Source organism: Barbus barbus (assembly GCF_936440315.1).
Source record: "Barbus barbus genome assembly, chromosome: 4".
In the NCBI taxonomy this organism is placed as follows: domain Eukaryota; kingdom Metazoa; phylum Chordata; class Actinopteri; order Cypriniformes; family Cyprinidae; genus Barbus; species Barbus barbus.
In genome coordinates, this window is record NC_136732.1 from 17,436,483 (window position 1) to 17,454,672 (window position 18,190).

Consider the following 18,190-nt stretch of genomic DNA (forward strand, 5'->3'; position numbering starts at 1 on the left):
TTTTTTTAATCGATTGACAGCACTAATTAATATACAATTATTCATCACTAATTTCTTCATATTATCATTTAATGTATGCAACTTGAAATGTTAAAATGTATAAGTATATGCATAAATTAACGCTAATACTCGTTACTATCATTTTTAACATTACTTAATGTGACTAGGGTTAGAATATTCAAGATATGGCAAGATTGCAAGATGCGCCGCTGATGGCAGCCTTCGTGGCATCGTCCGCAGTTGTTTTTATGTTTTTGTTACTTTGTCCTGTCTTTAGTCATATCCCTGCAATCAGTTTCAGCAGAGATTAATTGCTGGACATTCGGAATCATACACCACCTGATATTTCACCAGATTCCGTCTATTCTGATGTTTTGCTGGACATTGTAGTCGGCGGAGCAGCGGTGCTGTTTAGACGCTACAGGACGCGCAGACGGGGGAAGCGAGCCGGCACGCTCGTGAAGCTTCGTCGCGGGGATTAAGAACCCCGTTGCCTGGCATCCATCTAGCGAATCTCCACTCTCTGCCCAACAAAATGGATGAACTCCTTCTGCTTTCCCGGTTAAACAAGGATTTTTCAAACTCTGCTGCTCTGTGTTTCACGGAAACCTGGCTGAACAGTGACATTCCAGACAGTACGCTTCAACTTCCGAACTTTCAGCTGATCAGATCGCGATGCAGAATCAACGGGGAAATCGCGTGGCGGTGGGACGTGCTTTTACATCAATGAGAGGTGGTGTACAGATGTAACAGTGTTAAAGAAGATGTGTTGTTCTGATCTAGAAACGCTCTTCATTAACTGCAAACCGTTCTACTCGCCGCGGGAGTTCTGTTTGTTCATTCTCGTGAGTGTCTACATTCCTCCACAAGCGCACGTGAGCTCAGCTTTACAGAAACTCGCTGATCTGATCACAGACACAGAACAACAACACCCAGACTCTGTTTTATTAATTCTTGGGGACTTTAATAAAGCAAATATCTCCCGTGAACTGCCAAAATACAGACAGCATGTTACACGTCCCACCAGAGACAGTAATATATTGGATCACTGTTACACAAAAATAAAGAATGCATATCACTCTGTTCGACAGGCAGATTTGGGGCTCTCTGATCACTGCCTGGTTCATCTTATACCGACCTACAGGCAGAAACTGAAATCTGATAAACCTGTGGTAAAGACTGTAAAGAGATGGACCAACGAGACAGAGTGGGTTTTACAAGCCTGTCCCAACCTCACTGATTGGAGTGTTTTTGAGGCTGCTGCAAACCATCTGGATGAGCTCACAGAGACTGTCACTTCATATATCAGTTTCTGTGAGGACATGTGCATTCCTACCAGGACTCATTTAACCTACAACAACAACAAACCATGGTTCACTGCAAAACCCAGACAGCTCCGTCATGCCAAAGAAGATGCTTATAGGAAGGGGGATAAAGTCTTGTATAAACAGGCCAAATACACACTGGAAAAGGAGACCAGAGTAGCAAAGAGGAATTATTCAGATAAGCTAAGGATCCAATTCTCTTCCAGTGATTCAGCATCAGTGTGGAAAGGTCTAAAAGAGATAACCAACTACAAGACACCATCCCCCAGCACTGTGGAAAATCAACAACTGGCAGAGAATCTGAATGAGTTATATTGCAGATTTGAAAAACACCCCAAACCTTCCCTAAACACCTCTCCACACAACCATTAACACTTCCAGCAACCCCCCTCTCCCCCACAACTGCAACATCTAGACAGACCAGGGGCTTATGTGAGGATCCTGTTTGTGGACTTCAGCTCAGTCTTTAACACTATCATTCCAAACCGCCTCCTGCCCAAACTAACTCAGCTCTCCATCCCCACCTCCATCTGTCAGTGGATCACCAGCTTCCTGACAGACAGGTAGCAGCTAGTGAGGCTGGGAAAATTCTCATCCAGCACCCTTACAATCAGCACTGGACCTCCTCAGGGATGCGTTCTCTCCCCACTGCTCTTCTCCCTCTACACCAACGACTGCACATCTAAAGACCCCTCTGTCAAGCTCCTGAAGTTTGCAGACGACACCACACTCATCAGCCTCATTCAGGATGGTGACGAGTCTGCTTACAGACAGGAGGTTAAGGAACTGGCTGTCTGGTGCAGTCTAAATAACCTGGAGCTCAACACGCTCAAAACTGTGGAGATGATCGTGGACTTCAGGAGAAACCCCCCCCTGCTTTCCCCCCACTCACCATCATGAACAGGACTGTGACTGCAGTGGAGTCATTCAGGTTCCTGGGCACCATCATCTCCCAGGACCTGAAGTGGGACACTCACATTGACTCTATTGTAAAAAAGGCCCAGCAGAGGTTGTATTTCCTTCGCCAGCTGAGGACGTTCAACCTGCCACAGGAGCTGCTGAAACAGTTCTACTCTGCCATCATTGAATCCATCCTCTGCACTTCAAAAAAACTGTCTGGTTCAGCTCAGCTACCAAATTTGACCTCAGAAGACTACAGAAGGTAGTTAGTTCGCGTTCAAAGGGGAGTAGATAAAATCGAGGACCGTAGAAATGAGCGTAGATGCAGTTTGTTGTGGAGAAGAGGATATAGCACAATATTTATTTGTTTCTTTCCACAAAGAACGCATATATTCAGCAGATCAAACACTGTACGCATGCTAATATGATGTTTTAAACATGTTTGGCTCAGAAGTTTCCAATCTATAATCCATCACCCACTGGTCTGGTTTCATTTGTAGGTGGTCTGGATTCAGCACCAAGACTTATGTTTCATTTGGGATATCCAATATACTTTTTAAAGACTGAATGAGGTTTGTTTCTATTTTCAAATTCAACTTTCAAATTCAATACTATTCTCAAACGCACACGTCCTCACGTCGTTAACATAATTGTGGATGGGACTAACAGAAACTGACGAATCATCATTTTGACAAGCGTATGCACCTATAGGAAGAGGGAAAATTGAGATATTGCCTGTAATTGACCATAAAAACTCACATTAAATATATTTTAAAGTACATATATGAAGTTATAGTGAAACAATATGTTTATTATTATTCTAATTTAATAAATAACATTCATCTGGAAAATTACCAGCTTCTCACTGGGTGGGCCACAGCTGAAAGTTGAAAGCTGAAAGGATGCTCTCAACAACACTTGTGTAGAAGCTAATGAAGATTAGGGCACTTGTCTTTTTGAGTCATGAAGGATAACCTTTGCTGGAGTGGGTTTCACCAGTGGATATGCAACTGACAGTTGAGAGAATTGAGGGAAATGGAAGGCTCGTATAAACAGTAAGGATTTAGCAAGTTATGAGCTTCACTCGACATGACCCTTAAGAGCAACTCATCAGAGATGCATGCAGTGTCTCTTCAAATGCCTCTGCTTATGTTTGTTAGACTCTTGGGCTTTCATACTTAACATTTCCTTTCGTTCAACCTCTTCCTCTTACACTCACAGCCTGGATCATCGCCGCCAAGCCCAAATCCCATCTGTCCCTGAGCTCTGCTGTCTTGCTCCTCGTCATGCGGTTTCTATCTTTAATCTGGGTGTCCATGGGAGTCCATGGGAGTTCTTACCTGATAGTCTGCCTTATATTTTATTTGTGTCCAGCATTATGTTTTCTGTCATCTCTGAAAAATTAAACTCAAACATTTTTTGTGAGATAAAGGAGATGTTTCCAGTTTCTCTTTAATTGAAGAACTACCTTTTGTGTATTAGTATTGGGGATTAATTAACTGATATTGGTGTCAATACAAACTTAACATTTATATGTTGTTTTCTTTCCCCCAAACAAGCATGACCAAGTTACCCAGTACATTTCTATTTTTAGTTTCAGTATTACTACCATGATATAATCAACACACTCACCAATGTCTTGTAGAACTGGGAAGAATAATTCATTCTAGTTAACTATTTTGCCCTGAGCAGTTGTAACGATCAGTCCACTGAAGCGAGGGTAGTGATGAACCCAAGTGCAGCTTTTATTTACAACAAAGAAGAAACATAATCCAAAAAGGCTGGACTTGACTTGGCATGAACAGACTTGAATTGTCATAAACAAACTAGACTCACCGACAGCAGGTTACAACATCAATACACGACGAGAGACAATGGCAACATGAGGGCTACTTATAGCTAACGCTAAGGGTCACATGACAAGAACCAACCAATGAGCAAACAGAATTGAGAACCACTTGACAGAACAATAACCAATCAGGAACAAGACACATGACTAGAACAACCAATCAAACCATGACACACAAGGCAGAAATACATGAGGGCAAGTTTTTTAGTTTTCTCAACTTGTTGTTTTAAGTTTATACAACAAAAAGTTGAGAATTTACTACAAAAATAAGTTGAGAGAGCTAAAAAATCTTCTGAAGCTGGTTGCCTTAAAATTTTAAGTTACCTCAACTAGTTTTTTTTTTTTTTTTACAGTGTAGCGGCTAATGAACCGGAAGTCTCGCCCATAGGTTTACTTTTGCATTGAATAAAACGGTGGATAGCATATTGTAGTTTTTAGTATTTATTGGTGCGGATTTGATGATGTCACCCTTTATGATATTTTTTTTTTCCTGCATTCAAAAACATGTTGTTGTTTTTTGGTTTCCATTAAAATATGACTCTAATTGAATTATAAATTATACCTTTGCAGAGTTGAAATAATTGTCATAATTTGCATACGCTCATGTTGCTTTTAAATCTGCATGACTTTTTTTTTGGGGGGGTGGGGGGGGGGGTGGAACACAGAAGAAGAAAATATTGAGCTTCTGTTGATGTTGTTGTTCTTTTGTTAAAAAAATGAAAGTCAGTGAGATTCAGTGTGGTTTTGGACCCCAAAGAACTGCATTATATAGACAAAAACAGTTGAAATATTCTTAAAACTATTCTTTGTTTGGGTTCCATTGAAAAAGTCAGGTTTGAAACGGAAAAGTCAATTATGACATAATTATGACAATGATTTTCATTATTTAACTATCCAATTATATACTTTAGAATTTAATCAGAGTGTCAACTTCAAGAAAAAAAAAGTGGATGGGGGTTACAATTTAACATTTTGGACAAACTATCCCTTTAAATAGCTTTAACTTTAATTTAACTTGAAGTGTAGCTAACTACTAAAGTTGTGTAAACACAAGTGTATGTGATAAGAGGCTTTGATTAAGATAACAAAGGATGCCTAAGCAAGATGATTGATGAGCCAAGTCAGTTTCATCGCCTGTTGCCATGGCAGTAAGACTACTTGACTGACAGCTGGGATAGAAACATACCAGAGGGGGTGGTGTCAGGGCTGAAGTGTCTTATAAAGACGGAGAGGAAGAGACCCAGCAGGCACACAACATCATAACACGTTGCTATCTGGTTCAATTTTGGTTGTGACGTCGGGTGACCAAAATTCAATGTAAATTCAATGTCTAATGTCAATGTTAAATTGATGTCCGATACCAACATCAGCTGACGTTGAGATTTTGCTATGAGGGGGCAGATGAGGGGGCTGATGGTGCTGTGACAGGATGGATCATTTTATAACCCAAAAGAGGCTCAGAGAGAGAGAAAGTGAGAAAAGTGTGAGAGTCTATAGAACAGAGGATACGAGATGGGCCATTAATCTTCTATTGAGGGCATGTGATGTCATGGTTCTAATGTGTGGACATTGTCACAGGCTCGTGCCGTAATGATAATATGCCTGCCGAAAACCTAGTGAGCTGCTTCACTGGCTACTGCCTCCATAAGCTGCGACCTTCTAAGGCACCATCCTAACTGTTGTGGGACCTCATCGGTGATGTGTTTTTATTGCTCTTTGTAAGTGGTAACTCAATGACTACCTCAAGAATAACCCTCTGCATGAGTCAACACACTGAGTTTGATGTTAGCATGCTGCTAAGCTAATAACCCTTATGAAAATTAACCGTGGTTTTATTATAGTAAAAGTGTAGTAATCGTGTTTTTTGGCATATTGACCACCATTTGTATAAACAGTTTTACTACAAATACCATGGTGGAACTATGGTTAGAGTAGCAATGGTTACCACGGTGCAACTATAGTAAGCATGTTTTTTATTTTTATTTTATTTGTAGTAAAGCCATGGTTAATTTTCGCAAGGGACACAAAATGCATAGCACGCACACATAAGAGTTCATTTTTACATTAGACATGAGTATACTATTCTTATCAGTACTTTTCAGTGTTCATACTAATTTTCATGAGCAATTCTCATTTCATTTTCTTTCAACTAACAATTGATTTCATTAGTGTTTGACAGTAGCATGTTGCTAAGCTAATCATGCAGTGCTCTAACCAAAAATATTAATAAAACAAAAAAACAAAAAAAAAACAATTTCAAATGAATACTGTTCTTTTGGAAAAGGATTTATCAAAGTTCCCACAAAAATATGAACCAGAACAACTGTTTTAAAGATTGATAATACTAAGAAAAGTCTGAGAAGAAAATCAGCATATTAGAATGATTTCTGAATGATCACGTGACACTGAAGACTGGAGTAATTATGCTGAAAATTCAGCATCACTGGAATAAATCCCATTCAAATCAATATATTAAAACAGAAAATAGTTATTTTAAATGGTAATAATATTCCACAATAGTCAGAATATGGACATGAAGAATATGTGCTTTAAGCACTAATAAACAGCCAATATGTTAATAATATGCTAATAATATGCTAATAAGCAACTAATTAATAGTGAAAATTGGTCCCAAACTAAAGAGTTACACTAACCCAAAACTTTTGAACAGTAGTCATATTGTCTGGCTTTTTTTAACTCGTTCTGCATGGGATTGCCTTCTCTGTGAAGGATACATGCCATGTTCACCTAGAATTTGGCAAAAACAAGGTATTTTAGGAGGCTGCGTAATTATGCTGTTAACCTTTTGTACCAGTCTTCGTTTCTGGAGTGTGCTTATTAAGCCTTAAAATACTGCCTTCGTGGGCAGCGCAGAAGAATTTGGAACAGAGCAAAATCTGACTTATAATGACTCTACAGAGTGACATCTTATGCTGCATTTCTGAGCATATTATAACAATTTAATGAACTCATTTCAATTAGGCTGTTTGGAGGTGTCACAGCTGAGCATGAGCTATAGTTGAATAGGAAAGATGCTAATTTGAGTTGCTTAAAATAGATAAATAAGCAAATAAATGAAAGAGGGCATTGAATGAGTGGCAGAGAGGGTAAGTGAATTATATATGAATGAGTCCATGCGGACACTGTATGAAATTACAGTAACATGGAATGCACAGAAATAATAATGGTTGTTAGAAAGATTATTTCTCTGTTGATCCATCAGTTTCTTTTTTCTCCTACTTTGAAGCTTTATTGTCTAGAATACTCTGTACATTCCCTTGTCAGATCCTTAATTAGCGCTAGTCAAGCACATATAACTGCTGTAACATTTATAACAGGGGTGATAAAAGATTACATTTGTGTAATGTTGCATGTCCAGTAATGTTCTTTGTTTAATTGGATGTAAAGATGATGAAGTTTAACTAAACCAGTCTGTGTGTGTGTGTGTGTGTGTGTGTGTGTGTGTGAGAGAGAGAGTGGGTTAGTGTGTGTGTGTGTGTGTCCGTCCGTTGTGTACACATTTCGTCAGTGCTATGTATTATGAATTATTCACCCACTCACACCCATCACTGTTAATGCTCTGTGAAGCAAAGTGCTCACCCTGCAACTCTACAGATTTTTAAAAACGTTACTGCTGGTAAACACCCCGCCCAGACCCTCTCCGTTCCATCTTGTGACAATCCACTGCAGAATGGAAATCAATTTAGGGGAACAAAGCAGGACCACATCACAATAAAGGTTGTCAGAATGCTCCAGTCCTCTTTGGCTTTGATAAAAGCGCTTAACTGGTTCTTAACTCACCTGATTTAAATTTTCCCATCATTGCTCCATCCTTCGGTGAGCTGAGGCTGTGGAGGTGTTATGGCAGCATTTTAAAGGGATAGTTCATCCAAAAATGAACATTTTGTAAACATTTACAAATTCTTTCTTCTGTGGAGCATAAAAGAACATATTTTGAAGAATGTTGGTAACCAAACTGTTTTGACTTCAAATTTATAGCCAAAAAACATTGAGAAATTCCTCAAAATCTCGTATGTTATGTTTCAAAGAAGAGGAAAAAAGCATAGAGGTTTGTAACAACATGAGAGTGAGTAAATGACTGCATTTGTGGGTGAACTATCTCTTTGTAGATTCCCATTCTCAAGGTGTAATAGTTAAGTGACTCCGATTTTGCGGGTTTAATGGAGGCCTATTTGGAAACTTTGAGTTTCTTGACCATTTTTTTTTTTCTGTTCCTGAGTTGAATTTGTGTGTGAACGATGACACCATAAAAATGTCAGCGTGTCATTGATTTTGTGATGGTGTGATTGAATGTGTGGAATCATGAGGCCGAGAAAGGTTTGGGTTGCAGACTGTCAAAAATGTCCTGGCATTATGCCATTATCCGCAAGGCATTGGCATTTGCTGTTCAGAGTGAGGATATAATGCGTCTGGACTCACTTCTCTTCCACTCAAAGGCTAGATCTACTCAACAGCAAGGATTTTTCTTCTCTCTTCCTTTCACTGTAAAAATATATGGTAGAAAAAAAATTAAGGCAAAAGTTTGCTTGACTTGAGTTAAGTTGAGTTGATTTGCAGAATTAGTAAATGTCTTGACCAAACTTAATATATCCAGTTACCATGACTTAAAATCTGCCATCATTATAGCAATTACATGCTTAGATTTTTTAATAAGTTTTCTATAATTGAGGTTATTAGATTAAGATTACTATAATAAGACTGCTGTTACTGTTGTTGCTGTCAAGTTGTTTACAACGTTTTTAATTGTTTTTCATAACACGATTTAACAGTAGCATGCAAAACAGTGATCAATGTGAACTTTGCATTAATCCTATTTGACTTGAAGTATATTTAAGGCTTAATGTAATAAACAAATGTGTGTGTGTGTGTGTGTATATATATATATATATATATATATATATATAAAAAAAAAAAAAAAATATATATATATATATATATATATATATATATATATATATATATATATACACAGTGCCCTCTAAAAGTATTGAAACAGTAAAGACAAAATTGCTCTGTTGGCTGTGGAGTCAAGACATTTACAAATATGATTAAAAGATGAATATGAGACAAAACTACAGAATGTCACATTTTATTATTGGGTGATTCAACACATAGATGTTTTACCAGCTAAGAAGTTCAGCACTTTTAGAGTTCATCCCTCTACCTGATGGGAGCATAAGTATTGGGACAATTGAACATAAGGCAGATATAAAAGATTAAAAGCTATTATTTAGTTGCAGATCCCTTGCGCACAATCACAGCAGTGAGTCTGTGACCCATAGACATCACCAGACTCTTGGTCTCATCCTTTGAAATGCTTTTCTCAGCCTTTAATGCAGCCAATTCCAATTGTTGCTTGTTTTGGGGAGTTTCTGCCTTTCCTCTCCTCTCCAGCTGGTGAAATTCATGTTCAATCAGATTTAAATCTGTAGATTGACTTGGGCAATCTAAGACTTTCCATTTCTTTGCCCTTATAAATTCCTTGACTGAACTGATTTGTAAATGTCTTGACTCCACAGCCAACAGAGCAATTTTGTCTTTACTGTTACAATACTTATGGAAGGCACTGTATATATATATTTTTTTTTATTTTATTTTTTTTCACAACTCTCTCTTGTTCTAGAGTATCCAAAGCAATAAATTCATCAAACTGAGATTTCATCCTATGGAAATATAACAGACACTTCATGGTGCAAAAGCCACTTTAGAGATAAACACACACTGTAGAGAGGAATAAACGAATGTAGGAGGGCCTGGAGACAGCGAATGAAATGAGAAAACAATGGCATCCATGTCTGAAGAAGATAATCCATGTGGCAGGCGACAAGGGAGAAAAAAAACACCAGGCCTGTGACTGATAAGACTCAGAGACATCATAGAGCACTTCCAGGTCTTTAGATGGGAAATGGCAAAACATTATGTTCCTGGCACACCAGTTGAAACTTCTCCAGTTTTGAGGATGACTTTACTTAGTGCGAACATTTGCAGAAAAGACCACATTTTTCTCTGCGGGTTTAATATCCTTGGGGTAGTCTTAATTTTCACAGTTTAAGTGATAAATAGCCTGTCAGTCAGATAACCGATCTACATACTGCATGATCAGTCAGTAAATAAAAAAATAGCAGGTGCGAATACAAGGTGATCAGCTTTACAGGGAGTGTTCATAACATGCTCCGTTAACACAGTAGTTATCAGTCGAGAAGACGTTTCGGACCACTCCAAATAGCATCTAATCACAGACCCCATAAATATTCAGATTAACCTGATTTATTCATACATCTATATTCTTAATCGAAACCTTGAACGCGCTAGAGAGAGCAGCTAAACAACTAGATGTAAATGAGGGTGACCTTTTGTGAACATCAAGTTGTGCTTTATCTCCTACTGCTTTCCCTAAATATGATTATCATAATGTATTCCTCGTCGGCATATTCTTACGGTCGACCCGCTGCACATTCACCTGTCAAAGGAGCCCTGCCACAGTCAAGCTTCTCTTGCCTACAGCAATATCACAAAAGTACCTTCGCTAATAGCGTCTCTGTCTGTGTCATTAAAAGCAATGGGCATCACTCAAACCAGGTCACGCCATTCTGTTCTAGAACACTTGAACTGCTTCCTTTCTATGAATGTTTAATGAGATTTTTTTTTTATTCGTAGAAGCGCACAAATCAGCTAATGAGCATGATTTAGCTCACAAAGGCGCTTATATACCAACATCCACAACGAAACACACTTCTGAAGTTGGTTATGAGATGCCAGTTAATTGAAAGTGAATTGATGTGTTTTGTACCATCCTGTGTTTTAAAAGTAACCTGCTAACCTTGAGGTTGTCTTGGTCTTGACATGAAAGCACCAAACTTCAGCACTAATGGAAGATTTTGGAATAAGATGAGATGGAATAAAAGAGACAATTTTTATGTTTCATTACTTGTCTAAATTAGTTGAATGGTTTTAGAGGCTATTAAGAATTTATTTGGCGTCTGTGCTCAAATCAAGCCTTCACAAATGTTTTGCTGTTTGCTGTTAGTTCAGAGAAACATCCTTGGTCAATACAGCAAATGACTATCGGCATGTTTACAGTGACTTTGAACATTAACATGCTAGGCACTAAGTGGTAATGACAATGCACCAACAAGGTCTTTATTCCAAACAACAGCAGTCATAATGACTTATTGACTGTTTTTAAAGGGCGATATGTATTTGTGTGCTTTGTATCTCAGTATTCTGTGAGAAATTTTTGCAGATGTCAATTTACTGTATGATGCTAAGTCTTTGGTTAACTCCTCCTAAAACCTAATTGTGTAAGACAGCGATTAGCAGCCACCTTTAAATTGCGTCTTTTAATTAAGGTGGCTTGAGTTTTTAGATTAATAATAATAATAATAATTCATTACATTTATATAGCGCTTTTCTGCTTTTCTAAGCACTCAAAGCGCTCTACATTGTAATGGGTGGTGTCTCCTCCTCCACCACCAGTGTGCAGCATCCACCTGGATGATGCGACGGCAGCCATAGTGCGCCAGAACGCCCACCACACACCAGCTTATTGGTGGAGAGGAGACAGAGTGATGAAGCCAATCAGTGTATGGGGAGGATTAGGAGGCCATGATGGTCAGAGACCAATGGGGAAATTTGGCCAGGATGCCGAGGTCACACCTCTACTCTTTTCGAAAGACATCCTGGGATTTTTAATGACCACAGAGAGTCAGGACCTCGGTTTAACGTCTCATCCGAAAGATGGTGCTTTTTGACAGTATAGTGTCCCCGTCACTATACCGGGGCGTTAGGACCCACACAGACCACAGGGTGAGCACCCCCTGCTGGCCTCACTAACACCTCATCCAACAGCAACCTAGTTTTCCCAGGAGGTCTCCCATCCAGGTACTGACCAGGCTCAACCCTGCTTAGCTTCAGTGGGCAGCCAGTCTTGGGCTGCAGGGTGATATGGCTGTATGGCTTAAATAAAGATTAAATTGTTAAAGCTGTATGGCTTAAATCCTAAACGGATGGTCTGTTTCCAAAGAGACATCTTTGGTTTTATGAGGAAAGACAGCTTTAAGTTGCTGGTTTCTATTTAATAAGCCAGAAGTCAAGTCTGCTTTATTGTCAATTCTTCCACATGTACAGCACATACATACAGAGAATTTAAATTGCGTTACTCTCAGACCCTTGGTGCATACAGTTAACATTAAACACTGACAGTAGATGTTCAAATACAGATAAGTACAGTTTAAACATATGTACATACAACTATACAGATATACAAATGAGGACATTTGTAGAAAAATAAAGAAAGAGATAGATAAAGTGGCATAAGGCACATGGCAGGTAGAGTGCAAACCAGTTAAATAAAACAACACTGTGCAGATATATGTGTAGTGCAAGAAGAGCTTATCAGTCTGTTAAAGTGTATAAGTTATCTTGAGCGGAAATCCTCACTTCTGTTTGCTTTGTCAGTTTAAATTAAATTGAATTTGAAACAGAACAAGAAAAAGAACTAAAGCTGTCAGTCATTGCAGGAAATGAGGACTGTATGGCCCACTGTGTCTTTTGCATTGCTTTCCCTATCTCTGTCTTTAAAGGGTGATCTCTGTTAGCACTTAGCTGAGGCATGAAGGATGAGACTGAATAATCATGTCGATTTTGTGGGCTGTGGTCTGGCAGCTGCAGACTATGGTGATTTATCTTGAACGTCTCTGTTTGTGTGTACAGACATGCTGTAAGGAGAAACCTTCTCAATCATTCATCCATCCATTAAGCTCATTTGCTAGATAGAAGCAGCTCTTTCAGAGATCTTAGATCAGCATTCTCTAAATCAGTCCATGGAAAGATACAGTTTCAAAGCAGCTTTCCAAACATAGCTTCTTGCTTATCTTCGAGCAAAGACCGAAAGCTTTCAACATTTATTTTCAGTCAGTGGACAGTTGCAGCCCTTGATAAATTAAATTTAGTACACCTCTCCATCCTTAAGGTTTAGTTCACCTAAACAAAATATATATATATCTGACATCATTTACTCACCCTCATGTTGTTTCAAACCTGTATTGACTTTTTGTGTAAGAATGCTTCAACTTTTTGTGCCTGCAATGAAAGTCAGTGGGGTGCAAAACAACATTGGACCCTACTGACTTTATCTGTATGGACCATGACAATTACCATTTTACAGATTATATTTGGTGTTTCACAGGAAAAAAAAGTCATAAAGGTTTGGTATGAAAGGGTGGGTAAATTATTTTAAATTCTCATTTTTGGTTGAACTATCACTTTAAAGGATCTCGATTCTTAGACACTGAGGGGGTTGAAACAAGCATAATCATAATTATCATCATTATGAATAATGAGGGATCCAGATTTTTCCATTTACATCTTTTCTTGTACTGTCCGTTATCTTCAGAACAAGCTGAGGATTGCTTTATCTCGCTCTCTTAATTGCATATCGTCTCACTATCACATTTAGTCACAAATTAGTTCTAAAAGCAGAAAGAAAGGGATAAAGGACTTGGGTTTTGTAAAAGGTGGTGATCCTTTTTCACTCCATTACTCTCAAATGGTTGTATTTGTCTCTGCTCAGCCCGCTGTGTAAAACACCTTCATTGGTTAATGAATATAAACGCACCCAGCTCTCCGTCCTTTCTCCTGCATGCCATTTGAACAGGGAACATTGAGGTCGTTCTATGGCTCTTTCCTCGAGGGCTTTGATGTGAGAGGGCTCTGAAGGGTGACGGAGAGATTCACTTTGCATCCTGGAATCAGATGTTATCTAGCTCTCACAGACCCACTGCAAAAAAAGAGTATTTTCTCTTATATAAGCATGTTTAGGGTGAGCCAGAAGGGCATGTCTGAAGATAAAGAGGCTGCAGCTTTCTAATCATGTTCCTCAAACAAACAAGGCAAGAAACGCAAGTCTGAAACAACATAACATATATGACTGTCAGTCTGATGAACAGCAATTATAGCTGAATGAGGTTAAAGGTGTGGTTCATCTAAAAAAAAATCATACCGTGTCCTTCCAAACCTGTAGTTTCTTTCTTCTGCAGAACACAAAAGGGTAATCTACTGGCTGCTCTGTGCAATTATAATGCATGTGGACTAAAGCTTTCAAGCTTCCAAAAGGACTAAAAAGCAGTATTAAAGTAGTATGGAAGTAGTCCACATGACTTTCCAAGTTTTCTATGAGCCATGTGAATGCTTTGTGTGAGTAATAGACGTTAAATAAATCAAAATTTAGCATGTTTTTTTTTTTTTTCTAATTCATTTCCAACTTCACCCTAGTTCTCCTTTTAACAATTCATGAGAGCCCATGAGAGAGGTATTGATGCCCAATTTGTGAAATTTTCCCTCTGACTTTGATCTTTCCAGTAAATCAAAAACAGTTTGCATGATTTGTTATTTGTGATGAGTCAGACTCATCTGGATTTGACCAGAGGGGAAGGATAATAATGACTTGAATTCCTCCCACAAAGCTATCACATGACTTTAGAAGAATATAGCTGCCTGGACCATTTTTATATTACTTTTTTTGTGGTGCCTTTGCGTTCTTTTGAAGCATGACAGCTCTTTGCTCATTTTACTTGTATGAAAAAGAGTAGCCAGTGCATTCTTCAAAATGCATCCTTTTGTCTTCCACAGAATAAAGTAATATAACATAAGGATGAGTGCATAGCATATATGACAGAATTTTCATTTTCTCATAGAAATCCAAAGGAATATATTTTTTGTTATTTCAAACATATTTGTTTGTACTGTGTCTGTAGCATACAGCCAATTATCACAGATATTCTGACTCGCGTGTATAAATTGAAGGGAAATGCATTATGCTACATACAAAACTAATAGCAGCCTATAAAGCCTATGAAAATTGAAGTCTATAATTTGCAGTACTGCAAATAAATCTTTAAATATGCAACTGTCAAACCTTTTCAAAAGTAAACACTTTACAGTCTTGGTTACAAAAAACACATACTGAAAAAGTTAGAATTACAGACCCTTGCGACATACAGCTCCAATATATTAATTATAGATATGTGTAATATTTCAACTCTTGTTGTAAAAAAACAAACAATCAAAAAAACAAAAACTTTTTTTTTTATAAAAAAGTAAGGTTACACTGGAATACCAGGAAGGCACATGAGGGACAGAACATAAATATTTTAGGTGATATGTAAACCACTGTTTATGTGGAGCCGCATGCATTCTCTATTCACCGCCCGCCAGAATTACATCAATATCATATAAACAGATGTTCATCGACCTAGAGAGAATTGCCATCTCAGGAGAACGATTCACACAACTTTACAGCTCAATTAATATACATATTTTGATACTAAATTATCAATGAAATGTTAAAATATACAAGTAATAAAAAATATACAAGCCTCACATTAATATTTGTTAACTCTTCAGACAATTTTGCCTGCTAAGCTTTCATAAAAAATTTATTTAAATGTATTTCATGGCATTTATACACATGCAGAGTGAATCAAAATTATTCTCTGTGGTAATCAACAGCAACATACGAATAAATGGATAATTTTTATTTTTTTTTAAATCAATGAAGTCCAATAAACTTTTCCTTTTCCTCTTTCCAGGTGTTTACACGTTATGGGAAGTGTTACATGTTTAACGCTGCCGAAGAGGGGAAGACTTTGAGGACTACGATGAAAGGAGGCACAGGCAACGGCCTGGAGATCATGCTGGACATCCAGCAAGATGAATACCTGCCTGTTTGGGGAGAAACAGGTACGCGCACACACACACACACACACACACATGCAGTGAACCCTAATCACACTATGTATACTTGAGCTTTCCCAGAGGTTTTCCTTGTTAAACATCTCTCCTCATTTGCAGGAGAAACTCTGATTGTCTTGCAGGTGTCTGATTAGGGCAAGGTTTTGTCAGCACTTTCAGTGTGACGCCGTCCTCAGGGACGAGGTGAATATTTGTGAGAGACACACACCTTGAAGAACAGCTGTGATGCTGTAATGGTGTAGACAAATCCAGTGGGATTCATTATCAAATAGAAGTTCTTGCATCCTGTTGAACTGATCTGATGCAGCTACACTTCTCTGAACAGTGGTACACAAAAACTTGACTTTTTTGATTACTATTGTGACACCCATGCAAAGCATAGCTTCCCTTGTAGTGTGTACGATATTTCAAAGGAGATGAAAGCATTTAGGATTAAGAGAGTGGCATTGCGTATTCCCAGCAAAAGATTCATTAGCATTTGAAAGGTTACAAGTTTAGCTGAAGTCAAATATATTCTAAGAAATATCGACATTCTTTTTCCAACAATGAACAAAAGGAATCAGAGAGTGATGACTATACATTTCATCAGCTGTTTTGGGAGAATGGTCTATAAAGCAATGGCACGAATTGTACCTCAGCTTTATTGCTGCTTCAGGGCTGATGTGTAAATCCTTTAGATTTACTTTTTCCTCACCGTCACATAACTGTGATGGATATGGACAATTCTTCTAAAATTCCTATGTACCGTAGATCCAGTATATGGCCTGTTTTATGGCCCAAAGTCCGTCTGTTGTCAGATCAGCCATTAGAGCAGTGCTGTGGGGCAAGTGCCTTTGGGGAGATTTTGTAAAGGTGAATTCTGAGGTCTTATTCTCTTCCTTGGATTCAAATTTAATGCTATGATGATGCAAGCAAGAACCAGTAAAGTTTGTGCACATTTTCTTCTGCTCCTCCTCTTTTCTCTTCATATGATCTCCAGTGTTCTCGCTGCACTGCTCGTATGTAAACACATTCTCGCATGTATCATTAAAGCACCACATTTGAATTGTAAGATGTTCAGTGAATAATGTCTCACACAAAGCTATCGTATGGTTTTAGAAGACTCCGAATATTCCTCATTTGGAATCACTTTTATGATTCTTTTATGCAATTTTTGGAGCTTGAGAGCCACTGTCCTCTCATCCCACATCCATCTCCTGTTGTGTTCCATGTTGAGTAAATTAATTTTAATTTTTGGATAAATTTATTCTTTGATATTGCTCCAGCAAAAATGTTTTCATTTATTCTGTATTCATTTATTTGAGGGTATTTGGATAAAATGATCTTTGCACAGAAAATAATAGCACACTGTAGGCTTACTGACAAAAAAGTTTAACTTTTCATTATTCAACAAAATAAATTTTAAAGCTTTGTTGTTTGTTTCTTTTCTTTCTTTTTTTAAAATAAAGCAGTTTTTATTCTTCTACAGAAAAGGCACATAAAGCTGATAGACAAAATGGAGTTGATGTTTTTCACAGCAGTTTTTTAGTGAACTTCCACAACTAATAGGTTATAGTGGTGGGGGAGTTTTTCAAGCTTCAAAGGGAGGTGGACAATGGAGAAAAAAATAATTTAGCACCAATTGGATAGACGAAAAGTCAGCAGATCACCTGCTGTATTGTTTACTTTCTTCTAAATGAAAGTCTAAATGATCAAAACCAGAAAGTCATCTGTCTGCATCCACCACTCTACCTCTGACACTCGAACATTTTTGGAGGGCCATGGGGAAAGAGATTGAGAAATTGGAAATGGAAGAGGTAAAGAGGAAGTGTGTGCATGCATATGTAATATAATAAATGTGCTACGTCGTGCTGAAAAATCTTGGCACGATGCACAAGGAAGATGACATGTCTGGAGTAGAGAAAGAGCCCATGATAAACTTGCTATCATCTTTTTCAAATTTAAGACATTGAGAGCGATCCCTGAGCCTCACTGAATAAATCTTCAGCCAATCCATCATTCTGTCTGCTGGTTTCCAACTCTGATGAATGCAGAGTGATGAAGAACTTATTCACTTTGAAAGAAGAAATGGGGAGATAAACAATATATTATGTAGAGCAAGATTTGGTGTGCTTGAATGGGAAAATTTATGTTTATTGTTTTTTTGGATGCTGTGGTGAAGCTCAGCAGTACTGTAAATTCAGTCGAAAGATCACTACTTTGCTTTCTTGTTTTAATGCATTTTGCATTCCCTGTTATTCTCCTAAATTAGTTCCTTCATACTAAATAAACTTACTTTCAGTATCTCTCTGTAACGGGGCAAACAAGACGTGAGATGTGCGGATCCAAGTGCAAGCTTTTATTT

At 38.0% G+C, this 18,190-nt stretch overlaps 1 protein-coding gene across 2 annotated transcripts in view; it reads left to right on the plus strand.

Moving 5' to 3' along the window:
• LOC306869165 (acid-sensing ion channel 2) overlaps window positions 1-18,190 on the plus strand; it is a gene marked incomplete at its 5' end in the record, with an annotated part of 448,337 nt that overhangs the window by 380,589 nt on the left and 49,558 nt on the right. For both annotated transcript variants that reach the window (XM_079415799.1, XM_079415798.1), the window contains one exon: window positions 15,684-15,834. In XM_079415799.1, coding sequence (XP_079271925.1) covers window positions 15,684-15,834 — 151 coding nt within the window. The remainder of the gene's footprint in view (window positions 1-15,683; window positions 15,835-18,190) is intronic.